The sequence below is a fragment of the Lithobates pipiens genome, unplaced genomic scaffold, assembly GCF_037356315.1.
Source record: "Lithobates pipiens isolate NorthernLeopardFrog02 unplaced genomic scaffold, aLitPip1_a1.2 Scaffold_25, whole genome shotgun sequence".
Lineage (NCBI taxonomy): Eukaryota > Metazoa > Chordata > Amphibia > Anura > Ranidae > Lithobates > Lithobates pipiens.
The window spans coordinates 209,164,191-209,190,023 of NW_027507787.1; the positions used below are offsets into that span (position 1 = coordinate 209,164,191).

The 25,833-nt window shown below is 44.3% G+C and overlaps 1 protein-coding gene across 1 annotated transcript in view; it reads left to right on the top strand.

Moving 5' to 3' along the window:
- The first annotated feature begins 544 nt into the window (after window positions 1–544).
- Window positions 545–25,833, top strand: part of DOCK1 (dedicator of cytokinesis 1) — a 613,707-nt gene continuing 588,418 nt past the window's right edge. Inside the window, exon 1 of the mRNA XM_077455510.1 lies at window positions 545–919. Coding sequence (XP_077311636.1) covers window positions 874–919 — 46 coding nt within the window. The 5' untranslated portion in view covers window positions 545–873. The remainder of the gene's footprint in view (window positions 920–25,833) is intronic.

Consider the following 25,833-nt stretch of genomic DNA (forward strand, 5'->3'; position numbering starts at 1 on the left):
TTGTGGCCCTTCCGAAGCTCCGTACTATTCACTGCAATGGGCAGAGCGTTATGGGAGCGTTGTATACAGCGCTCCGAAACCGCCCCAAAGATGCTGCTTGCAGGACTTTTTGGAACGTCCCATAAGCGCAGCACCCCAATCTCACTGCAATGAATGGGAGGCGCTTTTCAGAGGATATTTCCAGTGCTAAAGTGACTGAAAGCAACACCAAAAGGGGTCTTAAACAGCGCTGAACTGCCCCAGTGTGAAAGGGCTCTTATTTTTCTTGTATACACTCCTATCTGGCAATCTTTCTCCACATAATGTCTACATTGGGATAAGCAGACCATTGCTTGCAGCCTTGGTTGCCATGGGAAACCTGCCTAGTCCCTGACAGGGGCTCGGCCTGTGGTTTACCTGCCTCCTCTTCCTGTGTGTGAGGTAAAACTTTCTCCCTCACTGACAGTCACCACATTCCCCTCTCTTCCCTCTTCTCCCGCTTCCAGCCCGTGACGTCACCCCGGCCTCACGTGACTCCCCCCACAACAAACTTCTCTCTGCTCCCACCCCAAAAAAAAAGGGACAGTGAGGAGGGGGATGGAAATGGCGGCCTGAGGGGGAGAGAGGCGCAGAGTCCAGTGTCCCGTCCGCTCACACCTTGTGTGCCGCTCCTCCCCGCCTCCAGGAAATCCCTGACACGCCAGCCGGGCTGGGCTCCCCTCCTCCTCCTCCTCCTCCTCCTCCCTCCTGATCACAAAGTTACATTTGTAATCCTCCTCACTACTTCTTCTTCTTCCTCTTCTTCTTTTGTTGTTCCTGTGAATCTCCGCGCCGCCTCCTCCTCCTCACAGAGCTGGATGGTCCTGGGCGGCTGTGACCGGAGCTGGGAGGACCATGACCCGCTGGATCCCCACCAAGAAAGAGGAGAAGTACGGAGTGGGTGAGTGAGAGCGGCCTGAGGGGAGCACACCTCTCCCTGGGCGAATAGAGACGTGGAGGGATCCCCCATCACTGGGGGGGATAGAGACGTGGAGGCACCCCCCATCACTGGGTGTGATAGAGACGTGGAAGGACCCCCCATCACTGGGGGGGGGGGATAGAGACGTGGAGGGACCCCCATCACTGGGGGGGGGATAGAGACGTGGAGGGACCCCCATCACTGGGGGGGGGATAGAGACGTGGAGGGACCCCCCCCATCACTGGGGGGGGATAGAGACGCAGAGGGACCCCCCCATCACTGGGGGGGGGATAGAGACGCGGAGGGACCCCCCATCACTGGGGGGGGATAGAGACGCGGAGGGACCCCCCCATCACTGGGGGGGGATAGAGACGCGGAGGGACCCCCCATCACTGGGGGGGGATAGAGACGCGGAGGGACCCCCCATCACTGGGGGGGGATAGAGACGCGGAGGGACCCCCCATCACTGGGGGGGGATAGAGACGCGGAGGGACCCCCCATCACTGGGGGGGGGATAGAGACGCGGAGGGACCCCCCATCACTGGGGGGGGGATAGAGACGCAGAGGGACCCCCCATCACTGGGGGGGGGGATAGAGACGCGGAGGGACCCCCCATCACTGGGGGGGGGGATAGAGATGCGGAGGGACCCCCCATCACTGGGGGGGGGATAGAGACGCGGAGGGACCCCCCATCACTGGGGGGGGATAGAGACGCTGAGGGACCCCCCATCACTGGGGGGGGATAGAGACGCTGAGGGACCCCCCATCACTGGGGGGGGATAGAGAGACGCGGAGGGACCCCCCATCACTGGGGGGGGGTAGAGAGACGCGGAGGGACCCCCCATCACTGGGGGGGGATAGAGACGCGGAGGGACCCCCCATCACTGGAGGGGGATAGAGACGCGGAGGGACCCCCCCATCACTGGAGGGGGATAGAGACGCGGAGGGACCCCCCCATCACTGGAGGGGGATAGAGACGCGGAGGGACCCCCCCATCACTGGAGGGGGATAGAGACGCGGAGGGACCCCCCCATCACTGGGGGGGATAGAGACGCGGAGGGACCCCCCCATCACTGGGGGGGATAGAGACGCGGAGGGACCCCCCCCATCACTGGGGGGGGGATAGAGACGCGGAGGGACCCCCCCATCACTGGGGGGGGGATAGAGACGCGGAGGGACCCCCCCATCACTGGGGGGGGGATAGAGACGCGGAGGGACCCCCCATCACTGGGGGGGGATAGAGACGCGGAGGGACCCCCCCATCACTGGGGGGGGGGGATAGAGACGCGGAGGGACCCCCCCATCACTGGGGGGGGGGATAGAGACGCGGAGGGACCCCCCCATCACTGGGGGGGGGGATAGAGACGCGGAGGGACCCCCCCATCACTGGGGGGGGGGATAGAGACGCGGAGGGACCCCCCCATCACTGGGGGGGGGGATAGAGACGCGGAGGGACCCCCCCATCACTGGGGGGGGGGATAGAGACGCGGAGGGACCCTAGAGACGCTTCCTGCTTCCTCATTACTAACACTTTTAGGTGGGGGCAGGTCCCTGTGTCTCAGTTCTCTCCTATATATTTATGGTGACACTTCCAAGTCCTGTGTGGATGGGCCTGCGTTGTTCACCATCAGTGCATGCATCCATCCTGAATAAGTAGTAGTAACACTTGGCATTTATTTAACAATTGGTATGCAGGGCACTTCTTGTCCCTGACAAGGCAAAGGAAGTTTGGGAGCTGCTGCAGAACCACGTTCCATGTTTATTGTAACGCTTTGCATTTATTTATTTGTATATAAACACATTGTGACACTTTGCATTTATATATACATTGTAACCATGTCCTGACAAGGCAAAGGAAGTTTGGGAGCTGCTGCAGAACCTCTTAGATGGGGACAGAATTCTGTGCCTCAGATCTGCCCTTTTTATAATTATGGTGATACTTCCAGGCCCTCTGTAGATGGCCTGCATTGTTCATCACTAAAGAATAAAGTTTTGGAGCTGCTGCAGAACCTCCTAGATGGGAGGAGGAAGTTGGAGCAAATCACTGTATCCCAGTCTTGTCTCCCATGTTTATTGTAACACTTTGCATTTTATTTTATTATGTGTATAAACACATTGTAACATTGGTCGTGTATTTATACATGTTTATTGTAACACTTGGCATTTATTTATTTATACATTGTAACACTTGGTATGCAGGGTGCTTCTTGTCCTGACAAGGCAAAAGAAGTTTGGGAGCTGCTGCAGAACCTCTTAGGAGGGGACAGATCCCTGTGTCCCAGTTCTCTTCTATTTATTTATGGTGACACTTCCAGGTCCTGTGTGGATGACCTGCATCATCACTTCACACAGCAGTGTATGCATTCATCCTGAAGAATTACGTTTTGGAGCTGCTGTAGAGAACCTCTTGGGTGGGAGGAGGAGGAGGAGGTTGGAACAAATCACTGTATCCCTGTATTGTCTTCAATATTTATTTGTATGTAAACACATTGTAACACTTGGAATTGTATTTATACATGGTAACAATTGGCATGCTGGGTGCTTCTCATCCTGACAAAGCAAAGGAATTGCTGCAGGACATTAGGGTTAGTTGAATTCTACTCACCTGTTTATGGTGACGCTTCTAAGAACTCTGTGGAAGGCCTGCAATGTAAAAGCGGCAGATTGGTGGTGGAGGTAGTCAAGAGTAGTTTTTGGAGCTGCTGTAGAACCTCATAGGTAGTGACCGGTCAATGTGTCCATGTTCTGTCCTATATATTTATAGTGACACTTACAAGTCCTATGGATGGTCTGCATTGTCCATCGCTTCATGCAGCAGATTGCTGTTTAAATTGCTCATCCCGCTGATCCTGAATAAGTCTAGTAAGTTTGGGAGCTGCTTCGGAACCTCTTAGGTGTCTCAGTTCTCTCCTATGTATTTATGGTGACACTTCCATGTCCTCTGTGGATGGCCTGCATTGTCCTATACATTGCGCCTGAATAAGGCATTTTTGGAGCTGCTGCAGAACCTCTTAGATGAGAGGAGGAAGTTGGAGCAGATCACTATATCTCAGTATGGTCTTCCAAGTTTATTGTAACACTTGCCATTTTATTAACACATGGTAAAGTTTGATATGCAGGACACTTCTTGTCCTGACCAGGCAAAGGAAGTTTGGAAGCTGCTGCAGAATAGAGCTGCATGATTCTGGCTAAAATGATATTCACTATTTTTTTTTTTTTTGCTTAGAAGATAGATCACGATTCTCGTGGTGTAACATCTTTCTCATTAAAGCAAAAAAATTGGGCTAACTTCTTTGTGTGTTGTTGTTGTTGTTGTTGTTGTTTTTTTTTATTTTTATTTTTTCTTCGCTAGTGTATTTTTACCCAAAAAATTTCATTTGAAAGGCCGCTGTGCAAATACAGTGTGACACAAAATATTGCAGCAATTGACATTTTTTTCCCCAGGGTCTCTGCTAAAATATATATGTTTGGGGGTTCCAAGTAATTTTCTAGCAAAAAATATTGATTTTTAACTTAAGTTTCAGAAAAAGATTTAGACTTTAAGTGGTTAAACTTCCTGCATTTACATGTTGCTGAAATCTTGGCAGACTGCCTGGAATTTTTCTTGACATGCACAAGTTTATTCCTTTTGATCTAAGAAGGCAGAGTTAGTTACAATGTTTCATGTTATAAACTTGGCAGCCTGCCTGGATGTTTTCTTTTGACAGCTGAGTGAGCAGATAAGTCTCTCCACCTGTTATATGAAAGAATTGTAAACTTTGCAATCGAGATCATGAATTTTTTAACGATTAATTGTGCATCTCTACTGCAAAACCTCTTAGATGGGGACAGGTTTCTGTGTGCCAGTTCTGTCCTTATGATGACACTTCCAAGTCCTGCGTGGATGGCCTGCATTGTCCATCACTTCATGCAGAAGTGCATGCATTCATCCTGAAGAATAAAGTTGCTGCTGAAGCTCTTTAGATGCAAGGTGTTTATTGTAATGCTTTGCATTTGTTTGTATAGAAACACATTGTAGAACTTTTTATTTTATTTTTTATACGTGGTAGCACCTGGCATACTGGGTGCTTCTTGTTCTGACAAAGGAAGTTTGGGAACTGTTGCAGAACTTTTTGGGTTCAGTTGAATTTTGCCTACTTGTTTATAGTGGAGAGGTAGTATAGTGTAGTTTTTGTAGTTGGAGCTGCAGCAGAACCTCTTGGGTGGGGACAGGTCAATGTGTCCATGTTCATAGATATAGATAGATAGTGGGACTTGCAAGTGCTATGGCTGGTCCTCCATTGCCCATCACTTCATGCAGCAGATCATCTCACTGATCCTAAATAAGTCTAGGACAGGCATGTCCAAACTCCGGCCTGTTGCCCCACTGGCAATTTGTAAAAATATATATTTTGTGGCCCCCAACAAGTTTGAGGGGCCGAAAAGATTCTGTATTTATCGTCCCTCAGAGAAGACAGGAAGCGGACGGGACGAGTGACGTCAGATTACATTAATGGGCGGCCTTTAACAGGAAGTCCCATCTCCTGGGCTGGCATTGGACGACTATTCTGTCTATCATAGGAGGCGGGACTTTGTATTAAAGAGGCCACTGAGTAAACAGGAGATTCTCCTGTATGTAATCTGTTGGCGCTTGTCCTGCCCTCTCCAAGGCTGCAGATTGGCATGGATCAGCCTGCATTTATGGCAATGGTGAGGCTGCAGATGGGCACTGACAATTATTTTGTTTCACAGTTATCCTATTTAAAATGTACTTGCCGATAAATACTGTGTATCCAAATAACGCCCCCAAGCTCATTTCTTCACCACACACACAGCCACAAAGGCAAGATAATTCTTGTCTGGCAGTGTATTTAGTTAATTTTTCATTTAATTTTAATGGTTCAAAGAATGTCAGACAAATTGGTTGACCCTCTCGCATGTTCACTTCATCAAATCTGGCCCTCTTTGAAAAAAGTTTGGACACCCCTGGTCTAGGACGTTTGGGATCTGGTGCTGTATATACTTGTTGTGATATGTCCAAGTCCTCTGTGTGGATGAACTGCATTGTCCATCACTTCATGAAGCAGTGTATACGTTGATCCTGAATAAGGCTTAAAACGTTTTGGAGCTGGTGCAGAACCTCCTAAATGGGAGGAGGAAGTTGGAGCAGATCACTGTATCCCAGTATTGTCTTCCATGTTTATTGTAACACTTGGCATGTATAAAAAAAAAAAAGCCAACACTTGACATGTAGGGCGCTTCTTGCCCTGACAAGCAAATTAAGTTTGGGTGCTGCTGCAGAACCTCCTAAATGGGACAAGTTCCGGTGTCCCATTTTTATATTCATGGTGACACTTCCAAGTCCTGTGTGGATGGCCTGCATTGCCCATCACTTCATGCAGAAGTGTATGCATTCATCCTGAAGAATAAGGTTTTGGAGCTGTTGCAGAACCTCCTAAATGGGAGGAGGAAGTTGGAGCAGATCACTGTATCCCAGTATTGTCTTCCATGTTTATTGTAACAAATTGTATTTATTTTTTTGTGTAGAAACACATTGTGACACTTGGCATTTATTATCCATGGTAACAATTGTCATGCTGGGTGCTTCTTGTCCTGACAAAGGAAGTTTGGGAGCTGCTGCAGAACCTCTTGGCTTTAGATGAATTCTGGCCCCATGTTTATGGTGACATGTCTAAGAACTATGTGGAAGACCTGCAATGCCCACCAGTACAAGCAGCAGATTGCTGTTGGTGGTGGAGGTAGTACAGAGTAGTCTTGGGAGCTGCTGCAGAACCTCTTAGGTGGGGTCAAGTCACTGTGGCCCAGTTGTGTCCTATATATTTATAGTGACGCGTCTGAGCCCTATGGATGGCCTGCATTGCTCGTCACTTTATGCAGCAGTGTATGCGTTCATCCTGGATGAGTAGAGGAAGTCTGGGAGCTGCTGCATAACTTCTTAGATGGGGGAGGTTGGAGCAGATCTCTGTATCCCAGTATTGTCTTCCATGTTTACTGTAACACTAGGCATTTATTTACTGATTTCTTCATTCATACATAGTAACTCTTGCTATTTGTTTATTGATTTACACTTGGCATGCTGGGTGCTTCTTGTTCTGACAAAACAAAGGAAGTTTGGGAGCTGCTGCAGAACCTCTTGGGTGGGGACAGGTCACTGTGGTCCAGTTCTTTACTATATATTTAAAGTGACATTTCCGAGCCTTATGGATGCCCTGCATTGCCTTTCACTTCATGCAGCAGATTGCTGATTAAATTGCTCACCCCGCTGATTCTGAATAAGTCTAGGAAGTTTGGGAGCCGTTGCAGAACCTTTTAGGTGTCCCAGTTCTCTCCTATATATTTATAGTGACACTTCCAAGTCATCTGTGGAAGACCTGTATTGCCCATCACTTCATGCAGTAGAGTATGCATTGATCCTGGATAAGTAGAGGAAGTCTGGCAGCTGCCGCAGAACCTCTTAGCTGGGAGGAGGAAGTTGGAGCAGATCACTGTATCCCAGTATTATCTTCCATTTTTTTTTTGTTTTATACATAAATACATTGTAACACTTGGCATACATGGTGCTTCTTGTTCTGACAAAGAAAAATAAGTTTGGGAGCTGCTGCAGAACCTCTTAGTTTTGGACAGGTCCCTGTGTCTCAATTCTGTCCCATACAACTATTGTTAGACTTCCAAGTTCAGTGTGGATGACCTACATTGTCGATCATTTAATGAAGCAGAGTGTATGCATTGCTCCTGAATAAGGCTAAGAAGTTTTGGAGCTGCTGCAGAACCTCTTGGGTAGGAGGAGTAAGTTGGAGCAGATCACTGTATCCCAGTGTTGTCTAACATGTTTATTGTAACACTAGGCATTTATTTACTGATTTCTTCATTGATTCATACATAGTAACTCTTGGCATTTGTTTATTGATTGTAACACTTGACATGCTGGGTGCTTCCTGTCTTGACGAAGTAAGAGAAATTTGGGAGCTGCTGCAGAACCTCTTAGGTGGGGACCGGTCATTGTGTCTCAGTTCTGTCCTATATATTTGGTGATACTTCCAAGCCCTATGGATGGCCTGTATTGTCCATCACTTCTTGCAGCAGATTGCTTTTTTTTACGTTGCACTTCCTACCAATCCTGGTTATGTATAGGAGGTCTGGGAGACTCTGCAGAACCTCTTATTTAGTTCTGCCTACATAATTATGAAGAGACTTAAGTCCTCTGTTTAAGGCCCATGCAGCAGATGGTCATTGATGGTGGAGTACAGATTAGTTTTGGTGGTGGGCCATCACAACAAAGCTGTACACCCCCACTATCAACAGCAATCTGCTACATGCACAGATAAGCAATGTGGGCTTGTTTTAATAATGCATGGAATCTTGTTTATAATTGTTGGGAATAAGTTTGATGTCTTATGTTGGGCCAATGCTAGTTTAAGTTGGTCATTCTATTTTCTTGTGTTTCTAAAAAAATAAAAATAAAAAAAGGATCGACTGTTTAAAAGCTGCTACAGAACCTCTTAGATGGTTAACCGGTCATTGTGCCCAGTTTTGTCTTGCATAATGATACTTTGCATTCCAAGTACTCTGGGTGGCCTGTGTTTTCCACCAGTGCATGCTGTAGATTGTTGATAGTGGGGGGGTAGAACAGATTCTATTTTGTGTGAACCACTGCAGCTAAGGTCGACCATACACTATTCAAATCTTGGCTGGTCTGGCTGAGATTTGAACCATTAAAGGGCAGGCTGAATGTGCCAAATTGATCAGTCGATCAACTAGTAGTACAACCAGCCTGCCGGATATTATTGCTAATGGCTTACTGTTCTTTTGGTGTAGCAGAGTTACAGACCTCTTGCACTTGATACTCCTGTTTGAGCATCTATTTTTATTTTTTTCAGCGTTTTTCTTTTTTCTTTTTCTGCTATGCATTTTGAGCGTAATTTTGCACACATGCGTTTGCATTTTTGTGCACGTGCGCAAAACTTATTTTCGCGTTCACAGTATGTACAGAGCACATTTATTTATTTTAAAATAAATAACAAACCCACCGCCGCTTTTAAAGCGGTCATTCGCTCTTTCAATCAACACTGACTGATTTTAATCCTTATGCTGCTAGCATTAATAAATATTAAAGTCTATCATATTTACCTGGTTTTTAAAACTTTTCTTCAGTTACTTCCTGCTTTCCAGGCCTAGGCAAATGATGTCTTACAATCCAGGAGTCTTCAGGAGAGGAGGAGGGGCTTTCTCAGCTAAGCACACCCTCCTGCCTGCCTGAGTTGAGGGCAGGTGGATTCCATGGAGTAAATGCTACATGAATCATCTGCCTTTACTTAAGATGGCCATGGCCAAAAATGCTAGGGGGTGTTTTTCAAAGTGATCCCTCAGCAAAATAAAGCATGAAGACATGGATGGGAAGAGTTTTGCTTTGAGTAACAAAAATGAATTGCCGTTTTTTGTTTGCGGTGCTCAGATTTAGTGTAGTGTCGCTTTAAGTGCTGGCATAGGCCACGACGAATATAATTTTTTTTCATTCATGTATCATTACCCACTTCCAGCTGAAGGATGACTTTTGGTGGGGATATCTGAACGATGCCTGAAGCTACATGCAACTTGTAGATTTTTTTGTTTCTTTAAACGTCGCCTATGTAGATTTTTAAGGGTAAAAGTTTGATGCCATTCCACAAGCGGGCGCAATTTTGAAGCTTAACATGTTGGGTATCAATTTACTTGGCGTAACATTCTTTTACAATATAAAAAAAAAAATTGGGCTAATTTTAATGGTGTGTATGTATAAAATATATATATATATTTCTCAAATTTTTTATTTTTTCCCAAAAAAAGTGCGCTTGTAAGACCGCTGCGCAAATACGGTGTGACGAAAAGTATTGCAATGACTGCCATTTTATTCCCTAGGGTGTTCGAAAAACAATGTATGTTTGGGGGTTCTAAGTAATTTTCTAGCAAAAAAAGCAGAGTCTCAAAAAGAGGCCTGGTCTTTAAGTGGTTAATTGGTGAATGCGTATGGGTAACTTTAAGCTCTGTACTGGAACTGAAGGTTGCAGTCGCTTGACTTTACACCTTTTGCAGTGTGTTGTACATAGTCAGAAAATTCATTGTTAATGGGTTTCCAACACAACTCGACCTGGACCTGCCCCACCCAGGTTTTTCTAAATGGTTCAATGCTCGGTTTGCAAGCCTTACACTTATTGGCTTGCACGTTGTTTTTACATAATGAAGCCTGTATACGGAAGGGCTAAGGTAGAGATTACCAGTCTGTTCCCTGCACTGCTAAAATAACAAGGCCTCGGCATGAACCCTGACTACAATACAGACAACATGAACAAACCAAAACTGGCCTAACCATTCAGTTTACCGTAAATATCCTAAAATAGTTAAATTTAGCACGCCTTAACCTCCCTGGCGGTACGGTTATTTTGGATTTTAGGTGCTAAAAGCGGTACAATTATTTTGCATGAAAATTTGGTGTTTTATATTGTAGTCCTGTAATTCTTAGGAATAACTCTCTTAAATCTGTCCAAACCAGAGTCTACCAGACATCCCGGGTATGATAAAGTTTGAAAAATTAAATCATAAATTATAATATAATAAATAATTGTACCAAATAATAATATAACAATAATAAAAATTATTCAATAATGTAATCAAATCAAAAACACTGAAATTTGCTCAGTTGCAGAATTGTCACTGTCATTACTTTTCAGTATTTGATGACGGATCTCCCCACAAATCGCTATCCCTCAATTTTGCGAATGATTACAATTTATTATCGCTGTTTTCTAGCTGGTCTAAAACCATTTTTGATGTAAAGTGACAGTTTGGTTGCTATGGACAATCTCCAGTTTCCAGGCAGAAAGAACAGTTTTTATTATATAAAACTGCATGCAGGACACTGGGCAGACCACTAGGGACAACGGGGATGTGAAATATTTTACATACAGCAATGTAATCTATAAGATTACATTATACTGTATGTATACTGTGTGTTTCACTTTTTGAATTTGGCGCCGATCTCCGTCCCCGTGCGTCGCAACGCTCGCAGGGAACGGAGATCGGGTCCGTGATGGATCGAGCGAGACACGGCTCGCTCGTACAGCGGGGAGACAACGCTGGATCCGAGGGAGAAGGTAAGTAAACCTCCTCCTGGATCCAGCGATGCGGTCCAGAGTCTGGCTCGGGGATACCGCTTCTGGTATAAAAATTCCACCCCGAGCCAGACTCGGGAATACCGTCGGGGGGGTTAATGGCCAATTCAACCCAATCGCATAGAGCATACGTGACAAAAAATACTAGAACAATGCAACACTCAGTAGTCACAGCTTTATTCATCTCCTTGCTCCATTGTCTGAGGCTTCAACAAATTTTCGAATGCTTTCCCAGGATCACTAGCATTGAATCAAAATCCTACAGAGCAATCATGAGCCCTCATCTTTACTACACCAAAGTAACCACTTCCAAACTGGGCCTATGCTGACATTTCTCTCCTACATGTAAAAATCTTTTTTTTTTTTTGCTAGAAAATTACTTTAGAATGCCTATCTATATACTATATATTATTATTTTTATTTTTTTTTAAAGCAGACTCCCTAGGAAATAAAATGGCGGTCATTGCAACTTTTTTCGCATGATATTTGCGCAGCAATTTTTCAAACACGTTTTTTTTGGGGGGGTGAAAAAAAGTTTCATGAATTAAAAAAAAAAACAGTAAAGTTAGCCCAATTCTTTTGTATAATGTGAAAGATGATGAGTAAATATCCAACATGTCACGCTTTAAAACTATGAACACTCATAGAATGGCGCCAAACTTTGGTACTTAAAAAATCTCCATAGGCGATGCTTTAATTTTTATTTTATTTTTATCTGTTATCAGTTTATAGTTACAGAGGAGGTCTAGTGCTAGAATTATTGCTATCGCTATAACGCACGCAGCGAAGCCACACATGTGTGGTTTGAACAGCGTTTACACGGGGACAGGGGCATTTAATTTTTTCTTATTGTTTTACTCTATTTTTACACTTTCTTTGAAAAAAATTATAAAAATGTGATCACTTTTATTCCTATTACAAGGAATATAAACATCCCTTTTTAGTAGGACTAGTGCGTGACAGGTCCCTTCTATGGAGAGATATGGGGTCTACAAAGATGGACTATGGGATTTGTAGTGTGCATATGGCTGCAACTAATGTGCACTAATGTAACAAATGGGAGTTGGTGTGGAAAGGAGAGATTTGGGAGTTCATGGGAGGATGTTACAAGCAGGCAGAAAGTCACAGAATTTAAAAATACAATAAGAAATGAATGGCAGGGCCAATAAAGTGGCGCTCCACCCAAAAAGGGAAGTTCTGCTTGTTTATACCCTTCTCCAGTTTTTTGGGGGGCGGGTACCTGATTTTCAGATACCTGCTCCCACTTTCAGCTCAGATCACCGCAGGCATCTGAGCCAGACATTTGCCCCATTCCCCACAGTCTTCTGGGACATATGACCGGTCCCAGAAGACTATGGGACCATTCACAAGGCACAGCAGGAAACCAGCCATGAAGCTACAAGTCTTCACTTTCCTGTTTCCCTTACTAGAGATGCCGAGACCTACACCCAAAGCGGATTGAATAATCTGCTTGAGTGAGGATATTGCTGGTTTCCTGGACAAGTGGGTACCCACTCCCACTTCCAGCTCAGATCACCACGGGGATCTGGGCCAGACTTTTGACCCCCCCCCCCGCCTCCTATAGACTATGGGACCATTCACGAGGTGTGGCACAGCTGTCGCAGTAGGAAACAGGCTTCACTTCCTGTTTCCTTTACTAGAGATGCCAACACCTGTACCTAAAGCGGATTGAAGAATTGGCTCGGGTGAGACCATTGCTCGATCCCTGGACAGGTAAGTGTTGGTATGTTAAGGCCTCGTGCACACTGGACGTTTAACGTTTTTACAGCAGCTGTTTTTGGCTGTAGACTTTTTTTTTTTTTTACAGTCATTAAACTCCATCATGTTATCCTATGTGTTCATGCACGCATAGGCTGTTATCGTCAGTTTTGGGCAGTGGTGTTTTTGCGCAGTAAAAAAACTAGTGGGTTCTGAGAGATGTTTTTCAGCTGTAAAAATGCTCTAACGCTGATAAACGCTCAAACTTGGCTCAGCAGTGTTTAACTTTTTTGATCCATTGAAAAAAATTATTCAAGGAAAAAGAAGCACTAAAAAACGCTATTGCAAAAACGCTAAAAAAACTCACTGCAAAGCTACTGGCATTTTTATAACGTTATTTTAACATCCAGTGTGCAAAAGCCTAAAAGTCAGTAGCTGCAGAATTTATAGCTGCTGCCTTTTAATTTGTTGGGGGGAGCCCTGAGCTCCTTTTTTGCCGACCAACTCATGTACATATACGTCGGCACTTTGAAGATGGATATCTCGGTAACAGCAGCAGCAGCTGCTGCCACAACTGAGGTGTCCATCTTTGGAGCTGGCGGTTCCGTTTATGATAATGGTGGTCTCTTCTGTGGATTCGCTGCAAGATCACCGTTGGCGGCGGGAGAGGGGCCACCCCCCCCTTCCGGCCGCTCTCCTGCACCCTCCGCCTCTTACCGGAGCCGTGGGCAGCGGCGGAGGTGAACGGGACCTGCCTGTGGCTGGGTATGGAGACAAGTGAGGCTAAGATGGCCCCCACTCGTCTCCATACTATAGCAGGGCGGAAGCAACGTCTAAATGTCACTCCCACCCATACGTCTTAAAGGGCCATTTTTCTGTTGTCATCTTTTCAAATTACAATTTAAAAAAAAAAATTTTTTTAATTGCATTTAAGTCCAAATATGAGATCTGAGGACTTTTTGACCCCAGATCTCATATTTAAGAGGGCCTGTCATGCTTTTTTCTATTACAAGGGAGGTTTACATTCCTTGTAATAGGAATAAGTGACCCAATTATTATTTTTTAAATTATTTTTTAAATGGTGTAAAAAATTTTTTTTAAAGCGCCCCGTCACAACGAGCTTGCATGCAGAAGCGAACGCATACGTGAGCAGTGGCCACATATGAAAACTGCATAAGTAACGCATGTCACATTGATGGAGTGGCGGTATTTGTGGACTTCAGGTCATGTAAAAGTGGAACAAAGGGGGTGGGGGATACTTACCTTTCCTCCAACGGTCCCTGTCCCTTGCTGACGTTGGGATCTTCTTCTTTGTGCTGGTTTTTCCCCAGCTTCATTGGACTGTGCAGGAGGATGTCATTCCCGCTAATCATCCTGACATACAGGGACTGGGCCAGCTGGGGGAATGCTGAGATCAGGCAGGTAAGTGTATTTTATCGAAGAAGAGCCATTGCATTTCGCTGCCGTAAAGTGCCTGCCTGCTCACAGTGAATAACGGGATAGTTTTAGTTCTGCTTTACATGCGTTGGTGTGAGTCGCTGCCATTCATTCTGAATAGAACCCCAAAGCACTTGCTGTTGAACACCTGTTGGTATGTAACTTGCATTGCAATGTGCTGACAGAAAATGGTGACTGCAACATTTTTCTTCAGCAAACATGTAGTGCCCATCCATTGTTGGGTGCATTGGAGTGCCATTCAGAATGAATTGAACTCCATCATGCCAATGCATTTAACAATTTGTTTCAGTAACGTGCGCCTTTCTGCAACAAGATGGTGTAATTGGGTCCTAGGATCTCCCATTAAGGTTGGAAAAGCTGCAAAAATGGCGCTATTTAGCCTGTGATTCCAAATGATGCTAAAATCATGGCAAAATGCACAATGCATGCTTGGGTGCCATTTATCATTAGTGGCAGCCCAAGTGTGGTATGATTTTGCTGTGTGAAAAAGCACTCCTGGCTCAAGGCCACAATTTTGTTCCTAAGATTTTATTTTTTGATTTTTTTTTGCCACGACAAATGCACCGTCCTTATGCATGACACACAAAAAATGCAAATGAATCGCTACCCCCAGAAAAATGAGCAGGAACGTGCATTCACCCCGGTGAAATGCAAACTGGGCCTAAAAAGCGTCAACAATGCTGTCTGAAACTTTGTAAGGAAAAAAAACCCCACAAAACTGCTGTGCACATTTCTTTTACCCTGCAGTAGGGATGAGCTTCGTGTTCGAGTCGAACGTACGTTCGACTCGAACATTGGCTGTTCGGCCGTTTGGCGAATTCCCGAACGTTTTGGCCGTTCGCGTCAAAATTCGAGTGACGCGCGCGCGGACCACAATGCACTGCGTTGGCGCAGTGCATTGCTGCCCGATGATTGGCCAAGCATGCACTGTGACCCCGCATGCTTGGCCAATCGCAGCGCCGGCAGCGAGGAGAGCCATGATTGGCCACAGGCATCCTGCCTGTGGCCAATCATAGCTCAGGCTGTGTAGTGCACGCCCCACACTATATAAGGCCGCCTTTAAGGCGGCCTCCTGTAGTGTGTTACTTTGCATCTGAAGCAGTGGGTGTTCTGTGTACCTTCAACACAGTACACACCAATCGTTTTTGGCTGATTTCCTATCTTGCTGCTGTGTAGTGGTTGTTGTCTGTGCCCTGACTGCAGTATACACCACTATATTCACCTCACCTATATAGCTAGTGATCTAGCTTTAACCACTTAACAACTGCCCATTGCCGATTAACGGCTTCAGGGCGGTTGTTTAACTCAGAGAGGCCGTTAATTAACGGCCTCCCAGAATTCTGCTCTCGCGTGCCCCGAGGTGTGCGCACTCGAGAGCATCCGTGACCGCCGGGTCCATAGGACCCGGCGCATCACGGTAAACGGCCGCTCATAGCGGCCGTTTACCACGTGATTGCTCCGTCAAATGACGGAGTGATCACTTGGAAACAAATCGGCGTCATGTTATGACGCCTGTTCCTCCCTCCCCTTTCTGTACTGATCGGTACAGCGGAGGGGAAAGAGATCGGTGTCAGCAGCGATGTGGGCTGCATCTGCAGTGCCCACATCGCTGCTCACCGAATTTAACCCCTCAATTCCCTGCCAATACTCTGCAATACCAGTGCATACTCTGCAGTACCCTGCCATTACTCTGCAGTACCCTGCCATTACTCTGCAGTACCCCGCCATTACTCTGCAGTACCCCGCCATTACTCTGCAGTGCAGTACCCTGCCATTACTCTGCAGTGCAGTACCCTGCCATTACTCTGCAGTGCAGTACCCTGCCATTACTCTGCAGTGCAGTACCCTGCCATTACTCTGCAGTGCAGTACCCTGCCATTACTCTGCAGTGCAGTACCCTGCCATTACTCTGCAGTGCAGTACCCTGCCATTACTCTGCAGTGCAGTACCCTGCCATTACTCTGCAGTGCAGTACCCTGCCATTACTCTGCAGTGCAGTACCCTGCCATTACTCTGCAGTGCAGTACCCTGCCATTACTCTGCAGTGCAGTACCCTGCCATTACTCTGCAGTGCAGTACCCTGCCATTACTCTGCAGTGCAGTACCCTGCCATTACTCTGCAGTGCAGTACCCTGCCATTACTCTGCAGTACCCCGCCATTACTCTGCAGTACCCCGCCATTACTCTGCAGTACCCCGCCATTACTCTGCAGTACCCCGCCATTACTCTGCAGTGCAGTACCCTGCCATTACTCTGCAGTACCCGCCATTACTCTGCAGTACCCGCCATTACTCTGCAGTACCCGCCATTACTCTGCAGTACCCCCAATACTCTGCAGTACCCCCAATACTCTGCAGTACCCTGCTATTACTCTGTAGTACCCCGCCAATACCCCGCCAATACTCTGTAATACCCTGCCATAAATTGCCATACCCAGCCATACTCAGAGATACCCAGCCATACTCGGTGATACCCTGAAATACCCAGCCATAGACGCCCCCCACCCCTCACCGCCCTCCGGTGCTTCTACCAACTCGCCAGTACGATCAAAGCCAGAATCTTTTTTTTATTTTTTTATTTCAGGCTTCCCAGCCTAGAGGTGAGATGTGGGGTCATATTGACCCCCCAGATTTCACTGTAAAGAGGACCTGTCACCCCATATTCCTATTACAAGGGATGTTTACATTTCTTGTAATAGGAATAAAAGTGATCAAAAATATATTTTTGGGAAAAAAAATGTCAAACTAAAATAAATAAAGTAAAATGAACAATAAAAAAATAAAATAAAAATTAAAGCGCCCATGTCCCCATGTGCTCGCATGTGCCACACATGTGAGGTATCGCCGAGAATGTTAGAGCGAGAGCAATAATTCTAGTCCTAGACCTCCTCTGCAACTCAAAACATGTAACCAGTAAAAAAATATTTAAAGCGTCGCCTATGGGGATTTTTTAAGTAGCGACGTTTGGCGCCATTCCACGGGCATGGGCAATTTTGAAGAGTGACATGTTTGATATCTATTTACTCAGCATAACTTCATCTTTCACTTTATGCAAACATTGGGCTAACAAGTGGTTAATAATAGAGCTTGCAGTCAGTAGTGTTAGGAGATAGTGCGTGCTGTCTGCGTGCTCTGTACCCAGTACATACCGCTATAATATAGGGCAGGCCCCTACTTTCAAACATCCAACTTACAAACATCTCCTACTTGCAAACGCAAGGAGACAGCAGCAAGTGAGATGAAAAAAGATGGACGACAAAACAAATTATACAGGGGTGATAACCCTTCCCTATGTTTTCCAAAAAGCTTAAAGATAGTTTTTTTGACTGGAGCTACACTTTAAAAATGTACCGGTTGAAAATGACAAACAGATTCAACTTAACACAACAAACCTACACAGTCCCTGTCTTGTTTGCACCGCCTGTATACTGCTGTTCTGAGTATATAGGGCCTGGGGGCCACACGCATTTCCTTTTTTTAATATGGGTACGGGGTTCCCCTTAATATGCGTACAAGACCCAAATAGGCTGGTAATGGGCAGGGAGGGCTACCCATGCCATGTTTCTCAATGATTTTCAACCATATTGCAGGAACCAGATATAACATTAAAACCGCAAGCAGTTTTAAATGGTGTTATTTCCGTTTAATGTAATTTTGTGCAGGGACTGTTCTAAACACGGGAAACACGTGGCACTTCACAGGCATACTACAGACACCCCCCAGGCACCATATTTAAAGGAATATTTCACTTTTTTTTTTTCACTTTAATCGTCATTAAAAATCAGTGCTCCCGCCAAAACGGTAGTTTTTAAAACTTTTTTTTGCAGTGACCCATGTCCCCTGAGGCAGGAGGCAGGTCGCCAAACCCTTTTTAGGACACTATCTTGCATATTAGCCGTTAAAATGAGCACTTTCCAATTCGAACGTTCGAGTCCCATAGACTTCAATGGGGTTCTAACGTTCGTATCGAACGCGGGGGTCGTTCGCAAGTTCTGGTGCGAACCGAACCGGGAGGTGTTCGGCTCATCCCTACTCTGCAGCATGTACATACAATGGCTTTGGGTGCTTGGGAGTTGCTGTGAGGTTGGGGAGAGTCGTACTTGGCTCTCTTGTTGCATTGTTTTCTGTATTTATTGCTAAACTGAGCATTGACAGTACTTTCTGGCTGTGATCTGAAATGTATTGCTCATGTTTGTTACAAATCACAAACTTTTGTGCGGTCAGAAATTGTTACTTTAGTTCAGCTGCAAAGCTATGCCAATCCTCATTCTTTGTGTTATGTATATTCTTTTTTTACTACCATCTGTGATTTGGGATATTTGCACAAGGTGCCAATGAATGCAGGAAGTTGGACAGTCAGTATGTGAATCCAAACAATGAACCTTTTGTTGCTTGTTCCATTTTGGTCTATTAAGGAATAACTCCACTTTTGTTGAGGAAAAAAAATAGTTCTCCCCCTGGGTCATCTGTCTACATTGCAAGGATTTCAACAAACTTTATTGCAGATTCCAACCTTTTTATTATTCTGGAGAATTAGCTGTCTGTGTCCATGTGCTAAGCAAATCTGTATAGGAGTGATAATTATCAATCAGCTGCTCTACTTGCAAGGTTCTATTGAGGAAAGTGGGAGGGTCTGCATCCCTTTAGACATGATTTCCCTTTCGGAGTATCTCACAAAAAATTACATTTTTGTTGCAGGGGATGCTCAAAATCTGACTTGTATCTTCGTGCAGACTTCTGGGGAAATTAGTGAGCCAATCACCCAAGCAGGAAATTGCATACCGGGGGGCGAGGGGTCCTCTATACCAGTGATGGTGAACCTTTGCACCCCAGATGTTTTGGAACTACATTTCCCATGATGCTCAACTTCACCGCAGAGTGCATCAGCATCATGGGAAATGTAGTTCCAAAGCATCTGGGGTGCCAAGGTTCACCATCACTGCTCTATACCATCTGTATACAGTGCCTCGAGGCTACCATATTACTTTGCATTATACAGATAATTGCAGCACTGCAGACTGAAAAGGAAATAATTTCATAATATAATTAAGGGCTTGTTCACACGAAAAAAACGCACTCCAGATGGGTTTCTGCGTCTGTTTTTAATTAATTTTTGATGTTTCCGGATGCATTCCAGATGTATTATTTATTTATATTTTTCATTGTACTAGGGTCCAGTGCATCCTCGTGCATAAAAAAAATGCAGCATGTTCTACTCCCCCCCCCCCCCCCCTTTTTTTTTTTTTTTTTTTTGGTTCTGGAACTGACCGCACTGGTGTGTACTATGCCATTGGAAACCATATAACCTACTTTCCATGCGTTTTTGATGCAGAAAATAAAAGCACTGGACTGCATGTGGTGTGAACTGGTCCTTAATTATAATATGGTGTGTGTAGAACAAGACATTTGTTACAATAGCAAAAAATATTACTAGTTGCCTCTGTTAGAAATACTACAAACTCAAAACCTCTTGTACTCTCTGCCTGTGCTTTTATCTGTAAGGATTGTTTCCAGCCGTGGTGTACAAACACCCCCCCCCCCCCCCCCCCCCCCATGTCGTGGAGAAAGGAGGAGATGGGGGAGTTCTTGTATAGTCATCCCCTAGGGTGACAATGCTATACAGTATAAGTGTTGTCTGCCTAGGACAGAGGGAGTTTGTTATTGGCAGAATTGTCAGGTTAAAATAAAGAAGAAAACAAACCCTAAAGTGTGTGTGTGTGTGTGTGTGTGTGTGTGTGTGTGTGTGTGTGTGTGTGTGTGTGTGTGTGTGTGTGTGTATATATATATATAAAAAAAAAAAATTATATATTTTATATATATATAAATAATTTCATATTTACTTTTTTTTTCGACTATGCTATAGAAAATTACAACTGCCGTAGAGCCTCTTGGGAAATGTCAAACATGCAGAAGAGGTTAGCTAGTGGTAACTCGGAGTATCTTTATGAAATAAGGATATGCCCTTGTGTAATATTGTGGGTGCCCAACGTGTTCTTAATGTCAAACTTCAGTAGTTAACGCATCTTCTGTGCTGTTGAAAAGCTATCTTGTAGCTACAGTATGAACTGCTGCTTACCATTGCAACCATTTTATGAAAACCTGGCTCCACCCAAAAAGGATATGCAGATCACCAGTTTCGGCTTCAATGGCTGCGTACTTGTTCCAATTTATTAGTGGAGTCTGAGAAACAGAAAACTGTAGTGGAAACCTCTATCAGTTCAGTACAGGTTTAATTTAAAACAAATCTAGGAAGATTTTTCAAGGGAAGAATAAGTTGACACCTATGCACCATTACAAATGTCTATCTGTAGCTGTCATTACTAAGAAATTATTAGCTGATCCTCGTAGGTGTGTTAAGTCTGCTCTTCCTCTTGTGTGCTGTTGAATATGGACTCTATATAGCAGAATATTACAGCCTTGGCACTTAGTCTATTGCAGCATTCTCAACCGATGTTCTGTAAACCCATATAGTTCTTCCAGAGGATGTTGGGGGTTCCATGAACTGTGGCTAACTGGACTCCCACCTAATAGTCCCTACATCATTTTAAATCTAAAGGCACTTGGCAGAACCAGTGTTGTGACACCAGTGATCCGATTAGCTGTCTGTCTGGGTTGCATTCTTTCCATTTGCATTACATTTTTTAGCAGGGGGCTCCTGAAAATGATCTTAAAGGCATTTTGTTCACCCCTTCTTCTTTTATTTTTTATTTTTTATTCCATCTCTATGTACCAATTTAGCATTATTGTAACTTATTTTTCAAAAATAAAACCGCTTTCCATTCTACAGACTTGTCTCACTATCTTGATAGCCATTTAAACACACAACTTGATTACTTCTGCCTTACTTCCTGGTCAGACTTTAGGTCATGAAACAGGAAGGAGTTGACCAGCTGATTTCATTGGCGCATACCCTGCATCATCTACCCTCAGCTAGTCATCTCCTTTCCGTGTCATGACCTAAAGTCTGACCAGGAAGTAAGGCAGAAGTAATCAAGCTGTGTGTTTAAACAGCATGAAGTAGAGCTTCACAATTGTTTTGCAAAAAATCGAGAGCAATTCTACCCACTCACAATCTTAACGCAGCTTTTTCCCTATTTAGTACAGAGAGTTTTCTGCTGACAGCTGTCAAAAAAGAAGGTAAAACAGGTGACCTGCCAAGTTTAGTTTAGGCAGAGATGGAGAAGCATTGTACCAATTTAGTTCTTTATATCAAAGCGATGAACTTTGGTCTGTAAATGAAGTCAGTTGAACCACTTAAAGTGGTTGTTAAGCCACTATCTGATCTTTATATCATCCCCTCTGTAGCTGTATCCTAGTACCTCTGCTTTATAGAAAAAAAAAGGCTCTCTGCTCTCCCCATCTGATAGCTCCAGTGGGCGGGGCCGAGATTTTCCTGCTGACGCCAGGCTGGGAGGAGAGGAGTAGAGAGCCTTGAGTCACGTGATCGCTGGGAGACACTGTTAAAACAGGTAGAAATCTGCTTTTTTTTTTTTTTTTTTTTTTTTTTATAAAGCACAGGCATTAAGGATACAGCTTTTTTTTTTTTTTTTTTTTTTCTGATGTAGGGGATGGTATAAAAGTCAGATAGTTTGGAAGCAGCAGGGAGAAGAGCAGAGCTAGTGAGAGCTGACAGGCAGGGAGGGGACAGAGGAGAGCTGCAGATAGCAGCATATGACAGTGGCATATTAACTCACCACAGTGTCGGGGCTTAACAGCCCTGATCTATATCGTATTCGACATACAGAGGGGAGAGTAGAAGCTGGCAGGATCAGCCAGGTATTTCAGGTGTTGCAGGGGGTCAAATGACACAACACAAGCACTGTATAAAATGCTTTAGAGACCCTAGAGAAAAAAATGTTGCAATGTTTTATGTTGCGCTTTATTTACACTGCAGTCTTTCAAACTCATTTTTATTTATTTATTTGGAAGAAATACCCCCAAAAAAATAATAAATAAATAAAAAATAAATAAAATAAAATAAACTTTTTGGTTCCAATATGAAAGATGGTGTTATGCCACAAGAATCGTGATCTTTAGTCTAAGCACAAAAAGTGATTCTAATTTTGGCCAGAATTGTGCAGCTCCAGCATGAAGAGAGTTGGGTAAGCATGTGCAGAATTAATGGAAAGCAGTTTTATTTTTGCAAAAGAAGTACAAATATGCTATATTGGTACATTTTTTGAACTTTAGAAACCAAAAAAATAAGGTGAACTTAGGCTTTAAGGCTTCCTTTTGCTGTAAAGAGGCTGGTCTAATGTATGTCTTTATTTTTAGACTTCTTTCACATGGCCGCTCATTCATCCCTGTACGCATGCACCCGCATTATGCTCTTTCCTAAAATCGTACTGCAGTTTGGTGGTCCTGCAGCCTGGATACACTTCCAGGTTTTGATGCATATATCCGATGGAAAAACATGTGGGGAAGTTTGGTGTGTAGTGTCATGCTGAGTAAATGGACATCCTGTACTGAGTCATTGCATTGGCACTTGCTCTGTATCAAAGGCAGACTGCCAGCATTTTGGGCAGGGAAATGCATTCTTAAACTCAATCATGACAGGAACTTGTATTTCTGAAGCATAGGTACAGTCATTGTGGTGGAAAAAAAACCTGATGATTATAGGAGTAGACCTAGTCGACACCAGCGCCTTTAAAAATGATCTCCAAGGAGATGGGGGGGGGGGGGGGGGGGTAATAAACAAAAACACATTTAAGTTATTTAATAATTAAAATCATTGAATGGATTTTTAAGTATAAATGCTGTAAGTACATTTTGACCTCATATCAGCCTCTTGTAACTCTGAACAGCAGCACTGTGAAAGGAAGGCCTAGCACTGGGAGCCAATTGATTGTGCTGCAATTTACTCTTCATTCACAGGCTGGGGGCAGAGGGGTGACCTTAGAGTACTGCCTAACTGTGGTAAAGAGCAGACAGGTGACCAGCCTGGCTGTTTATTTTGGCAGGGCTGTGTAATACCCAGGATTGGATACATAAAAAAATACTGTATTTATTGGCTTATAACATGCACATTAATTTTAAGAGGGACGTTTCAGGAAAAATACTTACATTTTAAATAAGGAATTTCGAAGCAAAATAAGGGTCAGTGCCCATCTGCAGCCTCACAATTTCCATCAATGCAGCCTCATCAGTCCACATCAATGCAACCTCACCATTGCCATCAGTGCAGCCTGATTGTTGCCCATCTGCAGCCATTTAGTGAGAATCTATAATAGACAGGAGACAGGACTTCCTATTACAGAGGCCACCAAGTAAACAGGAGATTCTCACTGTATGTAATCTGATGGCTCTTGTCCCGCCCCCCTTCCTGTCCTCTCCGTGGCAGCTAAAATTGAAGTATTGGTGTATAACATGCACATGCTATTTGCACCCGATTTTCATGGTGAAAAAGTGAGTTTTATACGACAATAAATACAGTACATATTGGCAGGTAGATTCTATATACAGCATGTACAATATACAGTATTTTCAACACCAGTTCAAATTGAGTTTAGGTGCTCAAAGCCAGCTCCATAAAAAAAAAAAAAAAAAATACATTTGAGTGGTCTGCACAGAACCATAACCTCAACCATGCTGAACACTTTGGAATAAATTCTAGCCCTGATAGTGAACCAGGTCTTTTAGTCCAGTATCCGTACCGGACCTCAGACATGCTGTTTTGGCTGAATGGGCTCAAATTCTGAAGTCCCTGCATTCTCTAGTCATAATCTTATGGGAAGCCTTCCCAGGACAGTGGAAGCTTCTATAGCTGTAAAGTAGAATGAGGGGGCAGCTCCATAATGATGCCCATGGTTTTGGAATATAATGTCCAACCATCTCCTATCAGTCTGATGGTCAGGTGTCCACAGACGTTCGGCTATATCATTTTATTACAGCTTGTGTTTATCTGCTTGTCTGGAGTTCAGCATTACAACTCGTGCACACTGGACGTTTGGCCATAACTCCTAGATGCCTCTCCTCCTGGCAGCAGCATTTTTTGGCAGAAAAAAAAACACGATGCTTGTAAACACATGTAATGATTAACCGCTAAACATGCCACATGTTAATGTGCCTTTACATGTGTCCAGTACATTTTATTCTGCCCAAATGGCGCTGCCTGGCAGTGGGGTGTGTTTTTTTTTTTTTTTTTTTTTTGTTTTTTTTTTTTTGTTTTTTTTTTTTTTTTTTTTTTTCTTCCCCATGCCTCTGAACTCCTATGTGTGCATGGACACATAGGCTAACATGCCGGAGCATTTGAAGTAAAAAAAAAAAAAAAAACAGATGCCCCTAACAGGATTAAATGTCCAATGTGTATAAGGCCTTAATACAGAAGCTACAGGAGTACATTATTTAGTGCATCTAATGTTAAAATAAGATTATTTATATCATCGAATTACTTTGTACGGATACATTGTAGCAGAAATTAAAAATTACTTGGGCTCGCTTCACACTGCTATGACCTCAGTCCTGCGACTTGCTTGCAACTTTTATCATTTTAATATGGCACTCAAGTCACTGAAAAGTGTTTTTATTTTTTTTTTTTTTTTTTTTGTGTCACTGCTAGCTAAATCACATTAAGACAGCACACTTTAAAATGAAAGTGTTTTGGCTTGTCGTGCGACTTTGTGTTGCAATTTGCATGATAAGTTGCAGCACTGTGTACCTTACTAGCTTACTGTTGCTGGAGAGTGGAATCTCGTAGTACCCGGTCCTGTGACCAAATGGTTAGTTTATATGGTCCCTTTTGAATAGGAAAAGCGGAGCTCAGACTGGTTTCATCCTCCTGTTTGGCAGAAGACTGGTGACCACATGCCCAGGCTTGGTCACATGATCAGCTGCAATTCAGTCCTGCAGTAGAGAAGTTTTTTGTTGAGCTTAAAGAGGAAGTCCAGTCTGTGTTATTAAAAAAAAAAAAAAAAATTAAGTCCGCAGCTACAAATACTTTTAATATAAAGACACTTATCTGTCCAGGGAGCCTGCTGAAGCCAACCTGTCCACTGGCTTCGGGTGCAAGCGCCGGCATCCTTATTAAGGGAAACCGGAAGTGAAGCCTTACGGATCCACAGCCTGTTTCCTGCTGCTAATGCGCGAGTCGCACTGCCCTTTTTGAATGGCCCCGCTGACTTGTGTGTCTCTCCCAGAAGACAGCGGAGGGGAGGAGGAAGAGGGGCCGCAAATGGCTCCCTTACACGGAAGTGGGATCGGGTACCTGTGTTTGACAGGTATCTGCCCCCCCCCCCCGAAAATGTGGCGGGGGGGAAGCAGATAAGCAGAGCTTAAAACTTTTGGGTGGCACTCCGCTTTACGTAATTATATTGTAGCTTGTTCTTCCTTTTTCAAGGAATTTGGGTAGGTACGGATGTCCTTGTTGTACATTGATGGGAACTTTTGCTGAGACAAGTATTGGTGGCTGCCATTGCTGATTTCTGCTTCTGATAATTCTAGGTGTCTGGCTCTCATGTTGAGCTAATGTCTTCAGTACTTTGACTTGCCGAACAATGCATATCAGGATTACTGACTTCATAGCTATATGCTTGTTCCAGGCCAGTGACCTGGACACCATTAAAGCCATCTTAATGGC